Source organism: Taudactylus pleione, unplaced genomic scaffold (genome assembly GCF_031769625.1).
Source record: "Taudactylus pleione unplaced genomic scaffold, aTauple2 ptg000009l, whole genome shotgun sequence".
Lineage (NCBI taxonomy): Eukaryota > Metazoa > Chordata > Amphibia > Anura > Myobatrachidae > Taudactylus > Taudactylus pleione.
This window is the reverse complement of record NW_028284412.1, coordinates 1,389,387-1,412,071: the sequence shown is the minus strand read 5'-3', so window position 1 is coordinate 1,412,071 and position 22,685 is coordinate 1,389,387. Positions and strand designations below refer to the sequence as shown.

General features: G+C 43.1%; 1 protein-coding gene across 3 annotated transcripts in view; it reads right to left on the bottom strand.

Annotated features, from left to right (window-relative positions):
• The window catches only part of DENND1A (DENN domain containing 1A), a 742,523-nt gene that overhangs the window by 431,022 nt on the left and 288,816 nt on the right, over positions 1–22,685 (bottom strand). For all 3 annotated transcript variants that reach the window (XM_088466860.1, XM_088466851.1, XM_088466868.1), the window contains exons 6-7: positions 3,889–3,958; positions 343–423 (exon numbers count right to left, since the gene is read on the bottom strand). In XM_088466860.1, coding sequence (XP_088322986.1) covers positions 343–423; positions 3,889–3,958 — 151 coding nt within the window. The remainder of the gene's footprint in view (positions 1–342; positions 424–3,888; positions 3,959–22,685) is intronic.

Below are 22,685 nucleotides of genomic sequence, written 5' to 3'. Positions count from 1 at the left end.
GAGCTTCAGGTGGCATAACTGCACGAAGCATGACGTAACCAACAAATTATAGAAAATGTGACATATTACATGAGTAATGATTGAGCAGGAATTCTAGAATTTTAAAACAAGTAAGATGGGATCTGCCTCTTTAGCTTTGGGAAGAGTAAACGGGTAATTAGAAAAGTTTCATTTAGAAAACTCCTTAAGTTATCTTTAAAAGCTGCATATATGGGATATGGGCACTAGAGTACCAGTTTAAAAGGCTGTCAAATACAAAATATATTTCTGTTAGAGGAGACTACAGGATAAGGCTTGCTAAGCCCGATAGATGATAGGGTCTGGTATTGGAAATTGTCTTACCACACTCAGATGGATTTCAGTTCCAGGTTCTGGGACAGGCAGTCTGTAAAGGGTCTCAAGAAGTTCATTACGCTGGTTATCCTACAAAGGACATCATAAAGATTAATATGTATTGACACTCATCTAACATGGTCAGTATTAGCTGATCATACATTAATGTGCGCCTGTTATGTGCAGGAAGTGCTCTCTGTACTACATATTTAATTTTATTTTTCTTCTTGGGATATGTACACAAGAACATTTCACAATACAAGGTGGTGAAGAGGTCTGGGTAAAGAGTATGTAACTATGCACATTAAAATACTAAGCAATGACAGCACGTGATTTCACCCTCTGAAACCCTGTGATTACATATTAGCCTTGGCACCAGATAAAGCTCTGTACATAAATCTTGGCAACAGATATGGTTCTGTACATTAGTATTGGCACCAGATAAAGCTCTGTACATTAGTCTTGGCACCAGATATAATTCTGTACATTAGTCTTGGCACCAGATATGGCTCTGTATATTAGTCTTGGCACCAGATATAATTCACTGCATTAGTCTTGGCACCAGAAACGGCTCTGTACATTAGTCTTGGCAACAGATATGGTTCTGTACAGTAGTCTTGGCACCAGAAATGGCTCTGTACATTAGTCTTGGCAACAGATATGGCTCTGTACATTAGTCTTGGCAACAGATATGGTTCTGTACAGTGGTCTTGGCAACAGATATGGCTCTGTACATTAGTCTTGGCATCAGATATACTGTAACTCTGTACATTAGTCTTTTTTCAAAGATACAGTTCTTCTCATTACACTTGACACCTGATAGAGCTCTGTTTGTTAGTCTTTGTACCAGATATGCCTCTGCACATTAGTCTAGGTACCAGCTACAGCTGTACACATCTTGACATCTGAAACAGCTCTGCACATTTATTGTTATTGCACCAGATATTAAACTTGGCAACAGACAGAGCCTACTACGTAGCAGTTGTGTCTAAAAGTTGCAGTGCAGCCATATGCAGTTATCTTGATTCTGTGGAAATATAATAAGGCAGGCTCCAAAGGGCAAAATACAGTAATAAACGTGAAGCAAGAGTAAAGGCGCACTTCCACTAGGCGATATTAATGAGCGATTGAACAAAAACGATATTGTTATCGTTCAATCGCTCATTAATCGTGCACCAAAATGTCAAAAGACCAGCGATGCGCGCTCCTGCTGGTCGTTTCCGACATCAATCATTGCCCGAACATGCCGGTCAATCTCCTGATAACGACAGACTGGCCATGTTAGGGGACGATGGAGGGTGCCTACACTGAACGATATATATCATTCAGTGTAGGCACTGCACAATACAATGAACGACTGAACGATATCGTTCAGTCTTTTCATTGTCGCCTAGTGGATGTGCCCCTTTACATTATATTGTGCTGCCAAGTGTACTACTGTAAGATGAACTTTCCAACCATCTACTGTACCATACACAACAAACTCATGACAATGAAGGCCCCCATACACGGTCCGATATGCACCATACAACGTGACGGCTGTTCAGATGTGTGACATATCGGGAGGTCCCCACACACTGAGCGATTGGGTGTCCGATCGCCCGATATGCCGGCACCCCCATCCCCCACCTGCATAGCGCTGCATGGGATCGACATGAAGAAAGATTTGGCGGAGCGATGTACGATCCCACGGGAGCACGCACTTTCCGATATCATCCTCACACACGGAATGATATAGCAGCGATATCGTTCCAATCCATCGGATCGGCTGTTTTATCGCACCGTGCATGGGCGCCTTTAGTTGTTCTCAAAAATATAATTTTGTTTAATTTATTTAAGAATGATTACTTCACAAACAAGAGAATTTTTTATTTTTTTTAAAAAGTAGACAGAAAAAAAAATGCTCTCAGTGGTAAAAAAAATTTAATATTACTGTTGCAGTTATTATTAATTATTATTACTATTATTGTATATATTATTGTTATTGTATAATGGCCTGATTGGAAGTCAGCAACATTCTGAATGCGGTTGTATTGTAACAGAATGATATATGCACATTTACGCATCACTCCATGAAAGCAGTCGCCATTGTTATTTTCGGCTGAGTCTGTACAACGGAACGGAACATGAATAAAGCAGCAGCCGCTGCATTGCAGCATTTCATTTACAGATGCAGGCTCGGCTGCACACATACATACAAGTCTCGCATAGTAAATTAAACGGTGCAGTGTAGTGAAGCGGTTTTGTCACATCGCGTTGCAACTAAGACCCACGCCGCGTTGGGAGTGCAGGTGCAGGATCCCTTGGTGTATGGCAGTAGGGTAGTGTTTAAATCCCCTTCACGGAGAGGACCCTGATGTCATCAGCCAGTGTCCAGCATCATTCCTTACCATCCAAGTGGGCATAGAGGGGGAATATTACCTTGTGGTGAGCGTAGCGAGCCACCGAGCTTGAAGCGTGGCGAGCGCAGCGAGCCCGCGAGGGGACAACTTTCTTTTTTAAGTGGTGACAACTTACTTGTTTATCTTGCCTGAATGGGCATGAACTGCACTTCCGCCCTTACTCACGTCACTTCCAGGTCCCTAGCATGAAGGGGAAATAAGCTCAACCATGGCAGTAGATGGTCAGCCGGTGCACCACCTCTGAGCGGGACTAGTCATATTACTTGTGGCTGGGGCAGTGCTGGATGAGGGACACTGTAACCACAGGAAGCACAGAATGGTAAGATACTAGCACAGTGTTACTGCTGTTCTCTTACCTGTGTTGTGTGGATGTGTGCGGGGCACTCTGTTGTTGGGGTGTAGGCTAGATCGCACTTTACTCTTGGGTCACCTAGTGCTGTCTAGGGTCGTAGTGCTGATTATTCTCTGGAATTACCCATGCAGATGAGGAACAGGGTGCCAGTGTGGCTTTATCACTCTGGAATATGTGCTGTCTGGTTTTTGTACATATGGCAGAATTCTGTAAACATGGATGTGAGCTCTAAGATGCTGGCAAAGGCTGGCACTTATTCTGTGCTAATTTCATCCCATGCTCCTCCTCCTTACATATGCTTTTTTATATAACATGTTTATTTTTTTCTATATTACATGTACTCTTTCGTAGCATTATTGTAATTTGCATTTAACCAGCTATTTTTATAATACATAAAAAGCGTTGATGCTCTTTATTTTATTCATTATTATTATTTTTTATCTATTGGCATGCTTGTAGATATTTATTTGATTCTAAATTAATTCCAAATATGGGTTTACTCTCCAAGTTAGAACAATAGAAAAACAGCTATCTAGAATCCTTCTTTCTTGTGTTATATATCAGATCACCATCAGAACAGCATATCGTACATTATCATATTATTCATAGGTCGTGCACGCCGCATCGCCAGATGGTGTGCCTTGGCAATTTTAAAATCTTGAGTAGTGTGCCTTGAGTTTAAAAAGGTTGAAAATCACTGGTGTACATACTACAGTGATGAGCAATGCACAGTTCTCCTTCATTTTGAAAGTACTCTCTGGAATGATGGTGGAAGTAAAGCATGTTTCTTTATGTAATTACCTGGTTTTTCAAAGAGTAATCAGCCAAGATATTGAGCAACTTGTAAAAGACTTCAAACCACGGGAGGTAGCTGGAAAGAAACAGAAGATAGTGCCATAAATTCTGGTTCATCTCGTATTTCTAAATGTATCAGAAATCCCAAATGCATATTGTTTATGCACAAACCAACACAAAAAGTTTTAGTATTTTGATACTTAAGATTGGAAATTGTGTGAGCTGCTTTTTCACTTAAAGCTGGGAGTGATAGAAAAAAAACCTCAATGTCTACAATTCAAAGGACTGAGCGTATAAAGGCACTATAAAGGCAAAGGGCAGGCAGGCCCTGATTGCCAGGATCGAATCCCAGTCACAATTTCATTATTTCCCCTGTTCCTGATGAATCTTAGCAAAAACACCAGCAGCTGCCATATAATGTAATCATTTGCGCTTGTGAACCTATAACCTAGGCCATGGAATAAGGTGGGTTTACTTTTAGACTCCTAAAGGAAAAGAAAAATCACTGGTGACCAGAATCCTGGCCTAACGATGGTACAAACACCTTCAACCATAAACCTTTGAAAGTGCACAATGTGATACATAACCCCAACTGGAAGCATTGCATTATGAGAAGAAATGTAAAAGAATAAGCATTAATGACTATGGCACACTTATATTATTAGCAAGATATCAAACAGTTAATAATAGGTAAAAGGAATGGTCACAAAATATCCACTAAAGACATACAGGTTAGAAAGAATGAAAACCTAAATGAATATAGCATGGTGCAAGGAATGATGCAAAATAAGATAACACAATGTATAGTTCACAGTATTGTAAAAATAATACACAGTAAGCTGAAAAACCATTGCGACTAAGACGCATTTTCAGATTAAAATAAACACTTGGGGTAAGCAGAGTCACATGGTACCTGGCCGCCGAGAGGGGCTGTTTGGCACAACTACAGCAAAAATGTATAAGGACATCTGTACTTTAGGTGTAGCAGCAAGAAAACAAACTTCTGCAAGTAGATTCTGGTCTAACATATACGGTACAGCTCCATGTACAGAATATTAGATTAATTTCCACAATTTACAACCATGGTCCAAACATTATAGCCCAATGTCCAGCATCACTCCATTTACTATCCAATGTCAATATAGCAGTCCTACGCAGCCCTACTCCTCATCGGTGATCAATGAATAGCCCCCTGATAATATACAGTTCAGACATTCTATTTTTCTTTCAAAATTAACATCCCCCCCCCTCCCAAGACTACCAAGATAGAAGGAAGAATCTCGTCATGTTAGTGTGCAGAATCCAATGCTGGGTACACACTGGCAGATATATTGGTCGGCCAATACATCTGGTGCCTGTAGGCCAGTGTGTACACACGTTATGTCCGTGAACGACGACGACGTTCAGACATATCACGTCGGCTGTGCTGCACAGTCGATGCCCAATATATCTGCAGATATATTGGGGCATCGTGCTGTGTGTACGGGTGGTCGTCTGACTGTCTCACTTGCAGCAGAGGCCGCAAGGAGGGGGCGCGACATGCCCCCACCGCCATCTGAACCCGCGGCCAGAAGACAGATGATGGCGGTTCAGTGTGTATGAACAACTATATATGTTAGGTGTGGGAGACACCATGATTTCATTCAATGAAACCACACATCTTCCGCCAATGAGACTGCCACAGTGACTATGGAGAGTGAAGGACACTTGCCAACTATCCCTGATTGTCAGAGACTCCCTGAAATAGCAGCAATCTCCCTGACTCCCTGAAGAGTCTAGCAATCTCCCTGATAGCACCTTACCCCCATTATGTAGCTGTTACAAAGATGGGAAAAAAAATAAATCCGACATATATACATTGAAATGGTATAATCAGTGCCATTTCCCTGCATTGGTTATAAGACACAATGATCCCTACAGCTACAGTGCATCCGGAAAGTATTCACAGAGCTTCACTTTTTCCACATTTTGTTATGTTACAGCCTTATTCCAAAATGGAATAAATTAATTTTTGCCCTCAAAATTCTACACACACTACCCTATAATGACAGTGTAAAAAGTTTTTTTTAGATTTTTGCTAATTTAATAAAAAAAAAAACAACTAAGAAATCACATGTACATAAGTATTCATAACTTTTACTCAATACTTTGTTGATGCACCTTTGGCAGCAATTACAGCCTCAACTCTTTTTGAATACGATGCCACAAGCTTGGCACACCTATATTTGGGCAGTTTCGCCCATTCCTCTTTGCAGCACCTCTCAAGCTCCATCAGGTTGGATGGGAAGCGTCGGTACAGAGCCATTTTTGCTTCGCTAGCTCCACACCGTCAGGGCTCCCGCTGCCTGGATCTAACTGGATCCAGCAGGTGCGCAGGCTCCTCCCATCACAGATGACGTCAAACGCACACTGCATAAATGGGAACGCTGGAGAGGTTTCTTTAACCTCTGATCGCTTCAGAGGCCAACGTTCACAGTTGCAGTGGAGGTCTGCGGGGGGCCGCTGTACTGCAGAGCAGCGTTACAACAACAAAAGAGATGCATGCGGCTTGAGAGCCGCGATTTAGCCACCCCTGATACATTCTGTACAGATAGTTGTTGTTGTTGTTGTTTTTTACTGCAGGGGAGTATGATCAGAGAAGGCTATTACATGGCTAAAATGGAAACTGAAAGCAATTAACCGAATCTGAATATGCTACCATCTAAGCACCAATTAATCCTTGACTGCATGCTGCAGGTCACTGTCCAAATATCAGTTACTTATATATTCCATTGTGCTTTACAATTGGGATTTACTTTTAACTAAAGCTACAACAGAAATGCTAAGCAAAATCGAACTCCATGCACCAGTTGTTCAACAATGATCCACACACACAAGTGCTCTGCATTATGTGTGCAATATTACTTTTCTTCCAGTCACATGTAGCTTATGCACAGATATCACACAAAGTGTGGAAAAGCAGCAGAGGCGCCCCTCACTCCCACCCACAGAGACCCAAATGCCCAACAGAAAGACTGCATTCTTATACAGCTGGACAGACTTTTAAGGCCTTTAAGATATAACTGCATTCTGCCAATTGGAAAGGGGACCAGTGCCCCCATGGTAAGGAACGGAGCAGCTTGCAGTAATAAATGAAGTGTGATGCCATTTACGTGACAGATGAGTGAGCGGCACTAATGTTTGTCTGAAGCCTGCAAGTACTACTGTAAAATTTAAGTAGCTTATCAAAATATACTGATAAGCAACATAACTTTTCATGTTATATGACAGTATTATCACTTCTGCTAATACATTTCAATCAGCCTGGGCTGCTGCTAGCTAGATATTGCAGAGTGGAAAATGATTACTAGTTTAAACAAGGTCCATGTAGCAGTTACTGTGTAAACATTCGGAGAGGATTAGGCAGCAGAAAGGTCCTTTCCTATAAACAAACTTCCACAGAATTGCAGCAGCTGAAGGAGTACCAAGAAATCCTCTCAGTAAAAGGACTTTGAGAGCGAGATTAAGGATCTTTCAGTAAACAGAAGAATTAAACGACCCTTATCACTAGAAGCTCCCCCTAGTTAGCTGTAAGATGAGAGAAGGGGGGAGGGGGGGCTTGGAAATGAGGGGATATAGTAATTTTGCAGCTTTTAGAGAGAAAACAGTTCCTGTCAACTGGCGAAACAGGAAATTATATTTATTATGTTTTAATGCTCAATCCCTTTGCAGTTTGTTTCAGAGATTATGTGCATTGAGCTGGGTACACACTGACAGATATAATGGGCAATCAATTGATCGGCCAACACATATCGTTTGCCAGCCAGCCGGTGTGTACCAGCGATATGTCGGTGAACGAAGTCGTTCACAGACATATCGCGTCAGCTGTGCTGCACAGCTGTCGAAGCTGGATTATTGGCTGAGACAAGATCAGTTTAAAATTGAATCGCAGCGACGCCATCTTGCGACTGGCCACAAGACGCCATCTTGGAAATGAGATCGCAAGACGCCATTTTGCGAATGGCCGCCCAAGCGCCATTTTAGATAAATTCACATTTAAGTACATATGGCGATATTACTATTAGCACCATGCGATTGCATCTTTCACCATTCCTCATATACACATTAATACGCACAATTGCACTGTTAACTAGTCGCATATTAGCGAATGCATAAGATCCTATATGAAAACGCTGTTTATTAGCTCTATGCGCACGCATCTGCTCCAAGTTAACTAGCGTCTTTATACCAAACCCCGCATACTCACACATTACATATCCACATACAAGGTTCCATAAGCTTTAAGGTATAAGATTTAAGTTTGTTCATTTAGTATAAATACTGTGAAATAAAGATTATTTGGTAACTAAGGTTTTATACATGCTAAGTAAGCCGTGTTTGGTTTTGTACTGATGCATACTCTTTCCACAGTATTCCGGTATCATCGGTGTGGAGATCGCATCATGCATTCTCAATTTATGGACGACAGAGACTTTAAGCAACAAAATGTACATTATATGAACAACTGTTAGGATGTTGCATGAGGCGGGAATCCAGAGACCCCCAGTTGTTAGAGGCTGGGTTGGGTCTATTTGAATCAGCCTGTTAAATGTTCTGTAACAGATGCATCCCCCTTGGGAACCAATGGCATCAGCAACAAACTTCTCTATTGTGTTGTCTATTTCTGGGGGGTATAAATATGTGTGCTTCAACACTGGGTTTTTAGTCTTCGTGCTGAATGCTGATTGACGAGCGGTTTCTTGCTGATGCCTAACATCTGGTCCGGAAGCGCTGCGTATGTATACTGTTCTTGGGTCTGTATAATTCCTTTGCGCCTGTGTCTGGATCAATAGTGTGTAACTGACTGTACTTTTACTTGAATAATACTTGTGCTTTGGAACCACAGATTCCAGGTCTGAAGTCTTTATTTACTGTATGACTGCGTACGCAAATTAGCGTCATCCTTAGAAGGTATAGGCAGGATATTAGAAGGTATAGGAAGGAGTGTATAGAGGTTCTAAGGCAGTATCGTTACAGCCGGTGGCAGATAGATCGGCAGATGATATGTGTATGAACAACCATGATCTGCAGATATATATTTTAGATGTGTAACCAGCTTAACATTTTATCTTATTAAAACTAAGAAGAAAAGGAAAAAATTCAGTGGGTAATTCCATGACAAGTGGACCAGGAGTGACCCCCTGACCATTATTAGTTCACAAAATACAATTCTAGCAGAACTCTGGCCCTCAAAGTGGGGGTTAGTGCAACTGTCCCCGACTCCACAGTGCACAATCAGGAGGTGGGGACGATCTTTAAAATTGGTCCACTTGACATAGAATGACCCCAGTGTAATAATAATAAACACTAATAAAAGGTTATGTATAAAGATGACAAAGAAGGTTGTAGGAGCAGTAGCAGGTGCCACAATGAAAGACTTACATAACATACAGAGGGCCACAACTCAGACATCAAGGGTTAAATAATAAAAGGAGTCGTTCAACTTATAAGCATTCATTTCTGATTGTCAGAGTTCCAAGTGAACCAACAATTGCTATAAACGTATTAAGTTGGTTACGTGCTGTTAGGGTTAGGTCCTCCACAAGTATAGGCTAGTGTCTAACCATTAAGTCCAATGCTAACTCCAATGGGGATGTAGTCAGCAACCTGGCAGACGGGATGCAGACGGTCTAAATACCAGCGTCGGGATCTCGGCTCTGGAATTCCGACTGCCGGCATCCCGAAGGTAAGTATCGGGGGGTTAGGGGAGGGTTAGGTTTCGGGGTTAGGCACTAGGGAGAGAATTTGAGTTAGGCACTAAGAGGGGAGGGTTAGATTTAGGGTTGCGCGGAGGGGGAGGTTAGGTTCAGGCACTGGGGAGGGAGGGTTAGGGTAGGGGTAAGGGTTAGTTGTAGGGAACTTACCTCTCACTGCCGGGATTGTGATTGTCTGGATGCCGCTGTAGGTATTCTGACAGCCGGCATCCCAACAGACGGGATCCCATACCTAACCCCTCCAATGATCATAATGCTGGCAAAAAGTGGGAAACAGGGCTGAAGGAATTATAGAATTTTGGAACACGAAGACAACTTCTAGATTAAACAAAGTGACCGTAAAATGATAGTGTACAAAATAATAGAACGGACAGTATCAATCATCATAAGCTTTGACCGTTTCAATGTTTCAGATGCATTTTCCTTTACTAGGTTTAAGGTGCCCATCCACTAGACGATTAAGTGGATGGGCACTGGTCGTTTAGACATCTATCATCGTGCAAACATGCGGTCAACCTGACAATAACGTCAGGTTGAGCATGTTTGTAGATGATTGATGAGCCTGCACTGAACGACTGCTCGTTCAGTACACAGCTCATCACAGACTGACAGACGACTGCACGATTACAATGTCGTAATCGTGCAGTCATTTTCATGTCTGCTAGTGGATGGGCACCTTTAGAATGAATCACTACTAGTGTTTTGCAAATGATAAATCACTACGTAAACATAAAATGTAAAACTCCCCAAAGCATATGGGACATGGCACACTATCTTAGCTTACATATGAGGTTTATTTAATTAAAATAGTGAAAGACAACATATATATGTGCCAATTAAAATATAAAGGGGCACTACATATAAAATATAAATTTATCCATTCAAATTAAGAATTAAAGAAAAAAGTATATATATTAAAGGTAACCCAAACAGGCAGAGACGATAAGAATGAGACTGTTTCAGACCTAACTGACCACAAAATGTGAAGTAAAAAAAGACGACCAATCAGTATCATGAGCGATGGGAGATAGATGACATTAGGGATAGGCACAAGGGGCCTGATTCAGATCCACTCGCGAGCGGCTGTCCGCTCGCAAGTGGGTCGATGGTCTGCACTGAGCATGCGCACGACGGAGGGAGCTCCGTCGTGCGCATGCGCCAGTGGGTCGATGGTCTGCACTGAGCATGCGCACGACGGAGGGAGCTCCGTCGTGCGCATGCGCCAGACGCGACGAGCGAAGGACTTTCCTTCGCTCGTTGTGTCTGATCAAAGGGGGCGTGCTGTCGATGTTGATTGACAGCACGCCCCCTTTGGTGGGCGTGCCGGGGGCGTGCCTCCCTGACGGAGGCGTTCCCAAGGGAACGCCTCCCATCAGTAGCCGGCCCACTGACATCACTAGTGATGTCAGTGGGAGTGATTTTGGCTCTGGCAGAGCCAAAATCACTCCGGGCCTTGCGGTTGAAAACCTCAAGACCATCGCGGCCATCAAACTGCACGCTTGTATAGGCTGTGGGTGGTGACCCACAGCTATACGAGCGTCCAGGAGGACGCTCCATAGTTATGGAGGACGGCCCTCATTCAGAGCGTGCGCTCTGCTCAGAGCGTACGGCTCTGAATGAGGGCCAATATTCAGTAATGTTATAACTACATATCAGCAGTTGTGTGATGACCATTTGCCTGGTAATGGTGGCCTATCCTTCATATTGCACATGTATGTATGTATGTATGTATGTATGTATGTATGTATGTATGTATGTATGTATGTGTATAGCCCACTCTGACTGAGATAGAGCCCCACTGCCACATGGTTCTATCCTTCTGTGTATAGTCAGCACTCATTCATAAGTCAAGACAGAAATAATAATTTTTTTCTCCATTATAGGCCTAATTCTGAATTGCACGCAGTCGTGGCCGCGTCTTTATGCTAATACCGTGACTGATTTCTTTAAAACGGAGATCCCCCACTGAGATGCAGCGTCTTGCGGAGGTACAAATCCATTGTGGTGCGTCTTCAGACCATCGATGCACCATCCAAATGGCAGGTGCGGTTTGTCTGTCTGAGTATGGCGTACTGTGTGAGCAGTCATGCGTCTTAAGACGCAGCTGCCGTCAGCGACATGTCTGCATCTGACTAGCCAGTACATAATACTTTGGCCAACTGCGCTCACATTGGTGTAGTGTGCGTCTCTGAATCAGGCCCTACGTGTACATCTGCTGTAATCACGAGAACAAGTCATTGTTGTTTGTTAGAAGACAAAGCATTTTCCTATCAACCAATCATCATCAATTTACTGCAAAGTGCAAGATAAAAGCAAAGGTCCAATTGGCTGCAATGGAATACTGCTTATTTGCAAATAAATGAACCTCACAGGCTTCAAGACTCCAACATAGTAAGCTTTAATATGTACTTCAAGTTCATTAAGCAATAGCTAGCAGGGGATGTAGTCTGCATCCCGGCCTGCGGGATGCAGACGGTCTAAATACCGGAGCTGAAGTCCAAACAGGTCGGGATCCCGGCACCAGTATCCCGACCGTTTGCATCCCGAAGGTAAGTATCGGGGTGTTAGGAGGAGGTGTTAGGGTTAGGCATTAGGGAGAGGTTAGGTTTAGGCACAAGGGAGGGGGTGTTAGGTTTAGGGTGCAGGGAGGGGGAGGTTAGGCTTAGACACTAGGGTGGGGGGTAGATTTCGTTAGGCCCCGGGGAGGGAGGGTTAGGGTAGGGGTTAGGGTAGGCAATGGGAAAATACTTACCATGCGTTCCTATGGGTGACGGAATTCTGGCTATCAGAATGCCGCTGAAACAAAATGCAGCAGCCAGGCTCATTCCCATTTATTCCACATAACACCTGTTCTCCATCCCCTTCACTGGCTGCCTATAAAATGGAAAATCCACTTCAAGATTGGCTTACTGACTTTCAAAGCTCTACATAACCAGGGTCCAAGCTACTTAAGGTAACTTCTGATTCTTTATACTTCCACTGGCTTATATCGATGAAGTACTATTAGTAATACGTAGAATCTCTGATACTTAATTTAGGAGTCGAGCTTTTAGCTTTATTTTATTTTTTCATTATTAGCAATGATGAGGATTATTATTATAATCCCCCCTAATGTTCTAAATATATAAGAAATTATTGGAGAGAAAAACAAATCTCACTATGCAAAGCATCAAGGTTTTTTGCCTGCAATTGATTTATGGTTGTTTTAGATATCTAAATTCAGTACTTTAGTTTAATTCCCCTTTAACAAAACTCAGAATGCAACATTTTAATACGCTCCTGCCACTGGGCTGCATCTAAAGCTGGGTACACATTAGGCGATTAGTAAACGACACGATGGTAGTCCCGATTTCCTTTGAACTCCCGGACAAATGATATAGGGCCTGATTCAGACCCGCTCGCAAGCGGGTCGATGGCCAGGCAGTGCACGTGTGCGCGAGCCCGGGAGCGAGTGAGAAATCACTCGCTCTGGGGCTCGCTACAAGACGGGGCGGCTGTCGATGTTGTTCGACAGCTCGCCCCGTTTTGTAGGCGGGTCGGGGGGGTGGCTGCACAAACGGAGGCATTCCCGGAACGCCTGCAGTTTGTGGGCGGCCCTACTGACATCACACGTGAATGTCAGTAGTGAACTTCCTGCTCTATTAGAGCAGGAAGTTCACTGGGGCTTGCGGTGGATGAGACCCTACCACAAGGGTCTCGTCCAAGCCCGATGGTCGCGATCATTGCCAGGCCGCCCGCTAAAGCTGTGGGTGGTCACCCACAGCTTAGCGAGCAGCCTGGAGGCCGGGGTAAAAAAGAAACAGGCCCGCCCTGATTCAGAGCGAGCACCTCTGAATCAGGGCCATAGTGAACACACACTGTGCAATCTAACAAACATATTGTGCGTCGTTTGGCCATTTCATCGTTACCTATATGATGTTAACATATCGTCTGGTCGTCCGGTAGTGCATACACACTGCACCATTTGTGGAAAATCGTTGATTAGAGCCTAAAATTGAGCAGCATGTAGGGGCTTCCAGAAGATGCGATGGGCAATGCCGCGGGAGCTCGTCTAGTGCGTACACACTCGACAATTTTATGTTCCGATCTGTCAGAATAGCGCAACTCATTACAAATATGGTCTAGAGTGTACCCAGCTTAAGCACTTCAAACCCAGTACTCTCCAGGCTGTACTCTACAACAGAGGTTCCTAAAGTCCGCCATTACAGTCCACGTTTTAGGGATATCCATGCTTGAGCACAGGTGACTTAATTAATACCTCAATCCATTTGATTTAACCATCTGGACTCAAGCTTGGATATCCCTAAAACGTGGACAGTAATGGTGGACTTTGGGAACCTCTGCTCTACAATCACAATAATGACAGGATCACTGAATTTGGTTATAATGCCTTTCTTTTTCTTTTTTTTTTCTTTTTAAATACTCTTCATCAATAATTATTACCAAATAAAACCCAGGGAATATGGACGTAAATCCATTGAACAGAGTATGTAGAACTGTGCTGTGCAGTTGGTCAGTGTTGAAAATCCAGATCATATTCCATTGAGAAAAATGTCTTGGGAGAAATTTCTGAAACTGGGATTGTCCATTACAATTAGGGCCAGTTGGCATTTCTGCCGACATTTAACAGATTGGCAAGAGAATACGCCATGACATGTTACAAAAAAGATGCACTGTACTTTCATATAATATAGGACTTCTATGTACACATCATGATAGACTGATTTATGACTTGATAAAGGTGTCAAGAGGTATTAGAAGACTCAGTGGGGATGAATCTAGAAACAAGTAAATGATAGAGGACAGTACTAATCAATCAATGTGACAATTCATCCTTAGGGATCTCTGTGCAGAATCTTTTAGAAGCCATTCTTATCCATTGTAGCTATAATAAGTAAACTAGTGAGGTCAGCACAACAAGCTAGTCTATACAGCAGGGGTGGGGAACCTTTTTTCTGCAGAGGGCCATTTTCATATATAGAACATTATTCGCAGGCCACGCCCCCTCCATGTGACATCACACGAGGACAGGGCCACAATCGCCGGAAATGACAGCAATGCCCGGAGCATCCTCAGGAAGGGCAGCGGTGTGACTGTATGAAGCGTCCTAAGGACACTCCAGGTGGCACTGCTGCTTAGATTCTGGCTGCAGGGCGCCATTCTAAGCACCCTGCTAGCCAGATGAGGATAGCTGAAAAAGCTCCGGGGGCCAGACCAAATGATTCCGAGGGCCTTATACGGTCCCCAGGCAGGAGGTTTCCCATCCCTGCTGTACAGCAACTATCCTTTTATTGGGTACATGCATCATATGTTGATAGTTTAGTAGAAAACGATCATTACAGCTTGTTGCATATTGACATTTAGCTTTTAATTGTACAGATTGAGTCTCCCATATCCAAAGATTCCAAAATACGGAATATTTTTATCATGACTGAGAAAGTGAAACCTTTGCTTTCTGATGGTTCAATGTACAAAAACGTGGTTTAAAGCACAAAATAATTAAAATATTGTATAAAATAACCTTCAGGCTGTGTGTATAAGGTGTCTATGAAAGATTAATGAATTTCATGTATGTACACAAACTTTTTTTGATATACAATATTTGTAATAATTTTGTGTAAAATGACCTGCAGGCTGTGTGTATCAGGTGTATATAACACATAAATGCATTCTGTGTTTAGATTTGGGTCCCATTCCCAAGATATTTCTTTATGGTATGCTAATATTCCAAACAACGGAATATTCCAATATCCAAAATACCCCTGGTCCCAAGCATTTTGGATATGGGAGACTCAACCTGTAATATGCTCCAAAGCCATCTTTTGGCATAATATGAAAAGTGATCATATAGTAGTCCAGGAAAACCAGGACTGTTTGGGTGTTTTGAGGACCGAGTTCTGGAACCACTGTAGTAGTTGGATTTTTGTAGCATGTGATATGTTCCCCAGACAGAAAGCAAAGTAAGTACATATATTGTGTAAACTGTGTATGTACACACATTGGCTTATATTCAGAAAGAATTGCAGCATCTGAAGAATGGAAATACCCAGTGATACATACTACTAAAATCAATAACAAGCGCTTTCTGCTTATTGAATCCCAACCATATACTACCTGAGGTAATGCTCCAACGCCAGATTATATTAAAACAAAGTCACTGGATATATTCATTACATGGATTTGTGTTATCTCAGTTTCCGCCTCTGTGTAAAGCTGATATAGAGTATCTGTATAGAAGTATTATCTGTGTGCTTATCACATTTCATGCACAATTTAAGTAATATCTATGCAGGGTGTACACAGGCACAGAGCAGTCTTCTCCTCCGATGTATACAATGTTTACAGGGTATATGTAGTGTGCGCGCAGTGCCCACAGTATGTCTAATGATGGCAGTGTTGAGGTATGTGAGGCTGAGATTTTCCTCTATCCTCCCCCCCCCCCATCTCCTAACAGAGACACAAGAGGAAGTTAAAATCGCTCGTTAACCCTTTAAGATCATCTCTACAAGTGGCTGAGCATAGTGGAGTCAGATATTATTCCTATGTTTGTTGAACCCATTTAAAGGACACAGAAGTATTGTAAAATAAATATATATATACAGATTTAATCTACTGCAAACATGTAAGCATTTTAGACTCTAGTTACAATGGTAACTATATATAACAAGGTACACTCAGTAGGTTTTACTCTTAAGAATGAGCGCTTCACTAAAACTTGAAATGTAAAACAACACGGAGTGGTAAAAAGTGCATTCAATGCACATTCAGTCCAAATGTAAAGGATATCACAGATATACATTTTTTTAAAGACATGATGCATTTATTTGTTGTTTACAAGATATAATTTACTAATCCGAGCTGCAAACAACGGACTAGTGCAATTCTGCTTTCTAGCTCTCTCGGATGTCACATCTGCAGTGTTTGGTCGCAGGTGGATTTACAGCCAAGATGCAATTTCCTTCACCAGAGGTGCACGCCCGGAGGTAGATTATTAAAGTACCAGAAGCTGAAGTCTAGAGTAAAACAATGCAGGTATTTGATCACATTCATTGCCACAATCCCATCAAGACCAGCTTGTAATTATTCAAGTTAGGACGGAACAGTGCTACTGTCTGCTAAGAGCTGATTGTGAACAGTTGTAAAGAACCGTGCCGTTTAAATATACGTCCACTTGTCTGCAAAAGGTAAATGAGCTGGCACGGTCAGTGACTAATGCTGGGTACCCACGGAATGATCATCAGTGATGACGATATCGCTGAACGGACTTCCTTTAAAAACCCTGGTGCGCTGGATGAACGATATTGTTCATCCACACATCCAAAAACCACCAACGACCCACTATCAACGATCGCGGATCTCTATGGAGAGATAACGATAACGTCCAGATTGGCCTGCATGTATGGATGATGGTCGATAAAGTTATCGTCCAACGGGAGCGCGCATCAGTGGTCGTTCATTGCATACACACGGAATGATATCGTTGGCGTTCATATCATTGAAATATATTGTTCCGTGTGTACGCACCTTAACATAATAAAACTTTATAATCCTCTCTAGCTCTTGAAGGATTTATGTTTTTATTGGTTATGTTCTGAATTTCAAGTTATTTTTCGAATGGTCGAGTATATCTTGCTGTTCAGTCTTCCGTTGTTACAAAAGGTAGAACAATAAAATATTAGATGGGAATATATCTAGACTGGACACAATATTGACCATATGTCATTGTGAAACTATGCACGTTTTTATCTGCGCTGAATTACGACGTTTCTCCGTAGGGCAAGAAAGTCTGTAACCCAAACACCCCGTCTTTCTCCCAGCATCAGCAGCTCTGCAAGTTGCCCTGTTGTGCGATTTATAGCTTATGACTTGCATATATTTAATTTGTAACCAAAAACTTCCCCTTCCTGTTAACTACCTTAGAACTCCCTGATTAACTCTTGTTTTTACAGGTCAGGGGTTAAGTAAAGGAAGAGAAGTAGGGGATTCTGAGAATGGCCAGAACCCACATCTCGCTGTGTCCTGTGTAAAAAACATTAAAAATAAGTGATAGGCTAAAGACTGCTTGAGACAGTTGACGTTCAAAGGATCAGTGCGACATAAATCATCACAGCTAAAAGTAAACAAGAGAAGGGACCTTGGCAGTCCGCCTTACACTTGGGATCTGCTCCCAGTTATGGCTACTCAGATATGTGCCTGCTAATATAAAATGACACTTTTACAGCAAAAATTCCATAAGGGAAGGGGGGAAAAAGCACACCCGCACAAAGGGTCTGATGTGTCAGAATTAACCATTGCATTTACAAGTACTCAGCCTTAGCCAAACTAATATAGTAGCTGTCAACTAAATAGCCGAGGGTAGTTTAATCATCCTTGTTTAGATAACATATTATGACCCTTTAAGTGCCAGTATACTTAATAAGCTATAAATTTGCTGCAAAAAACAGTCCCACATTAGGCCTGGCTCCTTAATTACATGCATAATGTAGCAAAGGTATTTCATTCACATGCTTCATCTCTCTACCATGTCACCTGTGTTAAAGCAGGAATTACCTTAGAAATCAGGTACCTTTCCAAGCACCACAGACCAAAGCTGAAGGTCAGGAGGACATTGGTTTAAACACTCCAGACTTAGGCTTGCCAAGCATGCTTAGTGAAAGCAGTAATGGAGGTGATGACATACGCATGCTGAATGAGCCACTGTGCCACATAGTTTATACAGACACTAACTGCTACATAAAAATTTCATTTAAAAAAAATAAAAATACATATATATACCAAAAAACATTGCCCTGTTTATTTCTCACATAAAGAGGCATCCTTCACTTCGCCTGGATCTGCTCCAAACATGTGCTCTGTGCCTACTTTCCATTCCTTTTAGCAAAATAATAGGAAAGCAAGGGAGAGGAGCCAAGGGGATGAAATAGGGGCACGAGATAAAGTGCTCATTGTTCAAAGCTTATGGGGGAAGTTTATGCTACCTGCTAAACAGCCATTCAACAGCCAACATAGTAAACGCAGAGTTTTCTCAATTTATGCAGATTCATTCGGGAAAAATCATCAACATATAGTTTACTTATTTACTTATCTATGTACTGAAAAACACATTCTCACCAACTACCCATCATAAATGGGTACACCCCTCACAGCAATTGTATTGATAAAGCTGATTGGTCATTTCTTTCAAACCACCAGTTTGGTTGTTGGGGGAGGGGCTTGCTAGATTTAAAAAATAAAATAAAAAATAAAACACTCAGTTTGACTTCCCAGGTGTTGAACTACAATACCTAGCATAGGTATCTAGTCAAAATATGAGCTTATGTACAACAGCAGCATAAGAGGCTTAAGGTTGTGTGCACTAGTTTCATTCTGTACCCAATCACTGCCTAGATACTCTCTCTGGCTGAGTGTATGTAACGGATGTCTTAACTACAAAAGCTGGGTACACGCTAGACGAAATGTCGTCCGATCCCGCAAATCTGAGCGACATATAGTGTACATCGTCTAGTGAGTACCCACGACGTGCATGCTCCCGCGGTTTGCTAGCGACGTCACCAGCCGGCCCTAATGCAGGGCCGACGGGAGATGTTGCTACCGATACCATGCTGCATTCTCCAACATGACACGTAACATCCCCCGTTGGACTCGGCATCGCCAAGCGTGTATGCACTTGCCGCATGCAGGGTCCTGTCGCCGGCGTTGTTGTGCTGGGAACACATCGTGTAGTGTGTACCCTGCTGCAGTCTACATCTAAAGTTGGATGGAGTCTGCTTATGCCCATCCTGGCTAACAATCTGATGCCTACAAGCAGATAATGTAGCAACGTGGGCCTGGTGTATTTAGTGAACTGCCAACATACAGTACATCTCTCTGAGAGATTAAGACTGAAGAAAGAAGTGCCAGTTAGAGACACTTTGCTATAGGGTATTCAGCCCACAATTAGAAATACTATAGGGCAGAGGTTCCCAAACTCCACTATTACAGTCCAGGTTTTAAGAATATCCATTCTTGAGCACAGGTGATTTAATTAGTATCTCAGTCATTTTTTTTTAAACCATCTGGATTCAACCATGGATATTCTTAAAGCATGGACTGTAATGGCGGAGTTTGGGAAACTCTGCTATAGGGGTAATAATTTGCACAAAAAAGTGGATTGGCTGTTCCAATATAACATACATGTAGAGAATCCATCTGTAGGAGTCTTTACATTCCAAAAATATGGAGATAGGAAAAAGTTTCAACATACTATAATCACATTCTAAATTCACTAAGACAGAGTACAGGGAGAGAAGTTTCCCATAGCAACCAATTATCTTCTATCATTTTATAAAATGTACTTGATATGGACTGGTTGCTATGGGTAACATTTGCACTTCTCCTCTTTACAAGGATTGATACAGCTCTTCATTATCACGCTGTACAGGAATGGCCTCAATTGCATAAGTTCAACTCTGGGAGCAATTTTTCCATAGTTCCGATTGGTTTGTTATACAGGTAGGTTAATTGGCTCCCAACACAAATTAACCCTAGTGTGTATGTGTGCTTATGTGATAGGGAATATAGATTGTAAGCTCCACTGGGGCAGGGACTGATGTGAATGGCCAAATATTCTCTGTAAAGCGCTGCGGAATATATGTGCGCTATATAAATAACTGGTTAATAAATAAATAAATGTTAGTAACAGTTCTGTATACTGTATAACTTGAGATTTATTAGAGCGGATAATGGGATTTTGGTACTTACCGGTAAATCCTTTTCTCTGATTCCACAGGGGACACTGGAGGTGCTTACGCTGGGGTATAGAGGCATGGTTAGCTGGAGCTGGCACTAATTAATTCAAAAGTGTGAAGCTCCTCCCCCTCTATTCCCCACCAGCCCTCAGTTTAGAAAATGAAGACCGAGAGGAGATGGAGAACAATAGGAGTGAAAAGGAGAAATATCACACAACAAAACCATACAACATACGGAACTAACAGGCAGGCAAAGAGCACTGAGGTGGGCGTCCAGTCTCCCCTGTGGAATCAGAGATAAGGATTTACCGGTAAGTACCAAAATCCCATTTTCTTTCATCCACTAGGGGACACTGGAGGTGCTTACGCTGGGGACGTCCCAAAGTTTTCCCCACGGGCGGGGGCGCTATAAGGGACCTGCAGAACAAGGCTGCCAAAACTTGTGAACCAATGACCAAGTGGCCGCATGGCACCATTGTAAAGTGGAGGCACCCGCACCCACAGAATGTGTTGACCGACGATCACTACTGACATAACTTGACTGCGGAGAGCTCGAACCACATCCAGGGTAGAAGACACACTCGAGTCCTCCACCAAAGAGGCACCACAAAAGGTTGGCTTATGTAGGAAGCCGACCCCACCTCAGGGAGGAAAGCAGCTACCACCCTATCAGCATGAAACACAAGGTAAGGACGCTTATGGAACAGAGCCCTCCCATACCGAAACTCTGCATGCCAAAGCCAAGAGAAGCCCCAAGGAGCCATAGGTGGTACAAAAGGTGGCTGCCCCCGCAACACCTCCTGAAGAAACGGCTGCATCTCAGGAATGAGGAGCAACTTACAGTGAAAGAAATGAGAAGAGCAGAAACCTGCACTTTAGAAGATCCCAATCGCAGGCCAGAAACTGATCTGGCCTAGAGAAAAAAACAAACTACGGAACAACCACAAAGTTCTAGACGGAAAGCCCCGACTGGTACCCATGTCACATAAGAGCGCCAGGTGCGATGATAATGCGCAGCCGAAACCGGTCTCCTGGCACTAAACATGGTGGGAAAGAAAAAACCGAGTCTGGGATGCTTTTGCATCCTAAGATATCAGAGTCACCCCGTAAAATGCAGTTATGCTAAATTGGGGTGGACGAAAGGACCCTGTTGCAGAAGGTCCGGGAAAGAGGAAGGGGCCACGGGACTTCTGCCAGGAGGAACTGAAGGTCCGAGAACCAACTAGTCCGAGGCCAGTTCGGAGCCACGAGAAGACTGAGGTCGACTTGTGTTTTATCCTATCTTGTAAACGAGGAATTAGTGGAATCGGAGTAAACCGGTAATCCAAGTTATAGGACTGGTAGAGTGTCGACTGCCCTTGCCTGCGGATCCCGAGTACTTGACATGTGTGCTGGGAGCTGATTATTCAATCTGGACACCATGGGGGTCCACCTGAGGACGACCCAATCGACTCACGAGTGCGTTCGACACGTCTGGATAAAGCCTCCATTCCCCAGGGATAGATGTCCTGGTGACTTAGGTAATCTGTTTTCCAGTTGTCCACTCTCGGGATGGATACTGCCGACAGGAATAACGACAGACTGTCGTGCTACCAGAGAATCTGAGTTACTTCTCGCATGGCCATGAGACCTCGAGTTCCACCCTCGAGGTTGACGTTAGCGACTGCCTTCGCGTTGTCTGAGTAAAACCTCCCCGGAAGAGACCTTAGCAACTTTGCTGCTTGTAGCAGAGCATAGTAAATTACTCTGAGTTACAACTCACTTATGGGCCATCCTGTTTCCAGAGGGGACCCATGAACCTTAAAGTGATAGCCAAGAACCACTGCTCCCCAGCCTCGTAGGCTGGCGTCTGTAGTCACTTGTCGAAATTTCTGCCCGCCAAGAGATTGTTGGATTGTGTCCACCAGAGTAGACCAGTAGCCGGAACCAAACGGATCCATTGATGTAGATGCAAGCGAGTCCCTGACCTCTGTGATAGCAGGTCTAGCTGGAACACCCAGGAGTAGAATCGTCCGAATTGAAGTGCTCCGAAAGCAGCTACCATCTTCCTCAAGAAACGTAAACCGAGAGGCATGGACACCGTCTTTGGTCTGAGGACTAACAACCGGATATCCCGGCTTAGTCTTCCGGAATGAAAATCCTCTGAAATACCGTATCCAGGATCACCCCCAGAAACTGGAGTCTCTGGGATGGACTGAGGCTGGATTTCTAGAAATTGATTATCCAACCATGTTGGAGAAGAGTCTGGTATGTCAGGTAGGCGTGGTCCAAGAAAAGAGATTCCTATGGCGCCTTGAATAACAGGCTCTGAGGTGAAAATGCA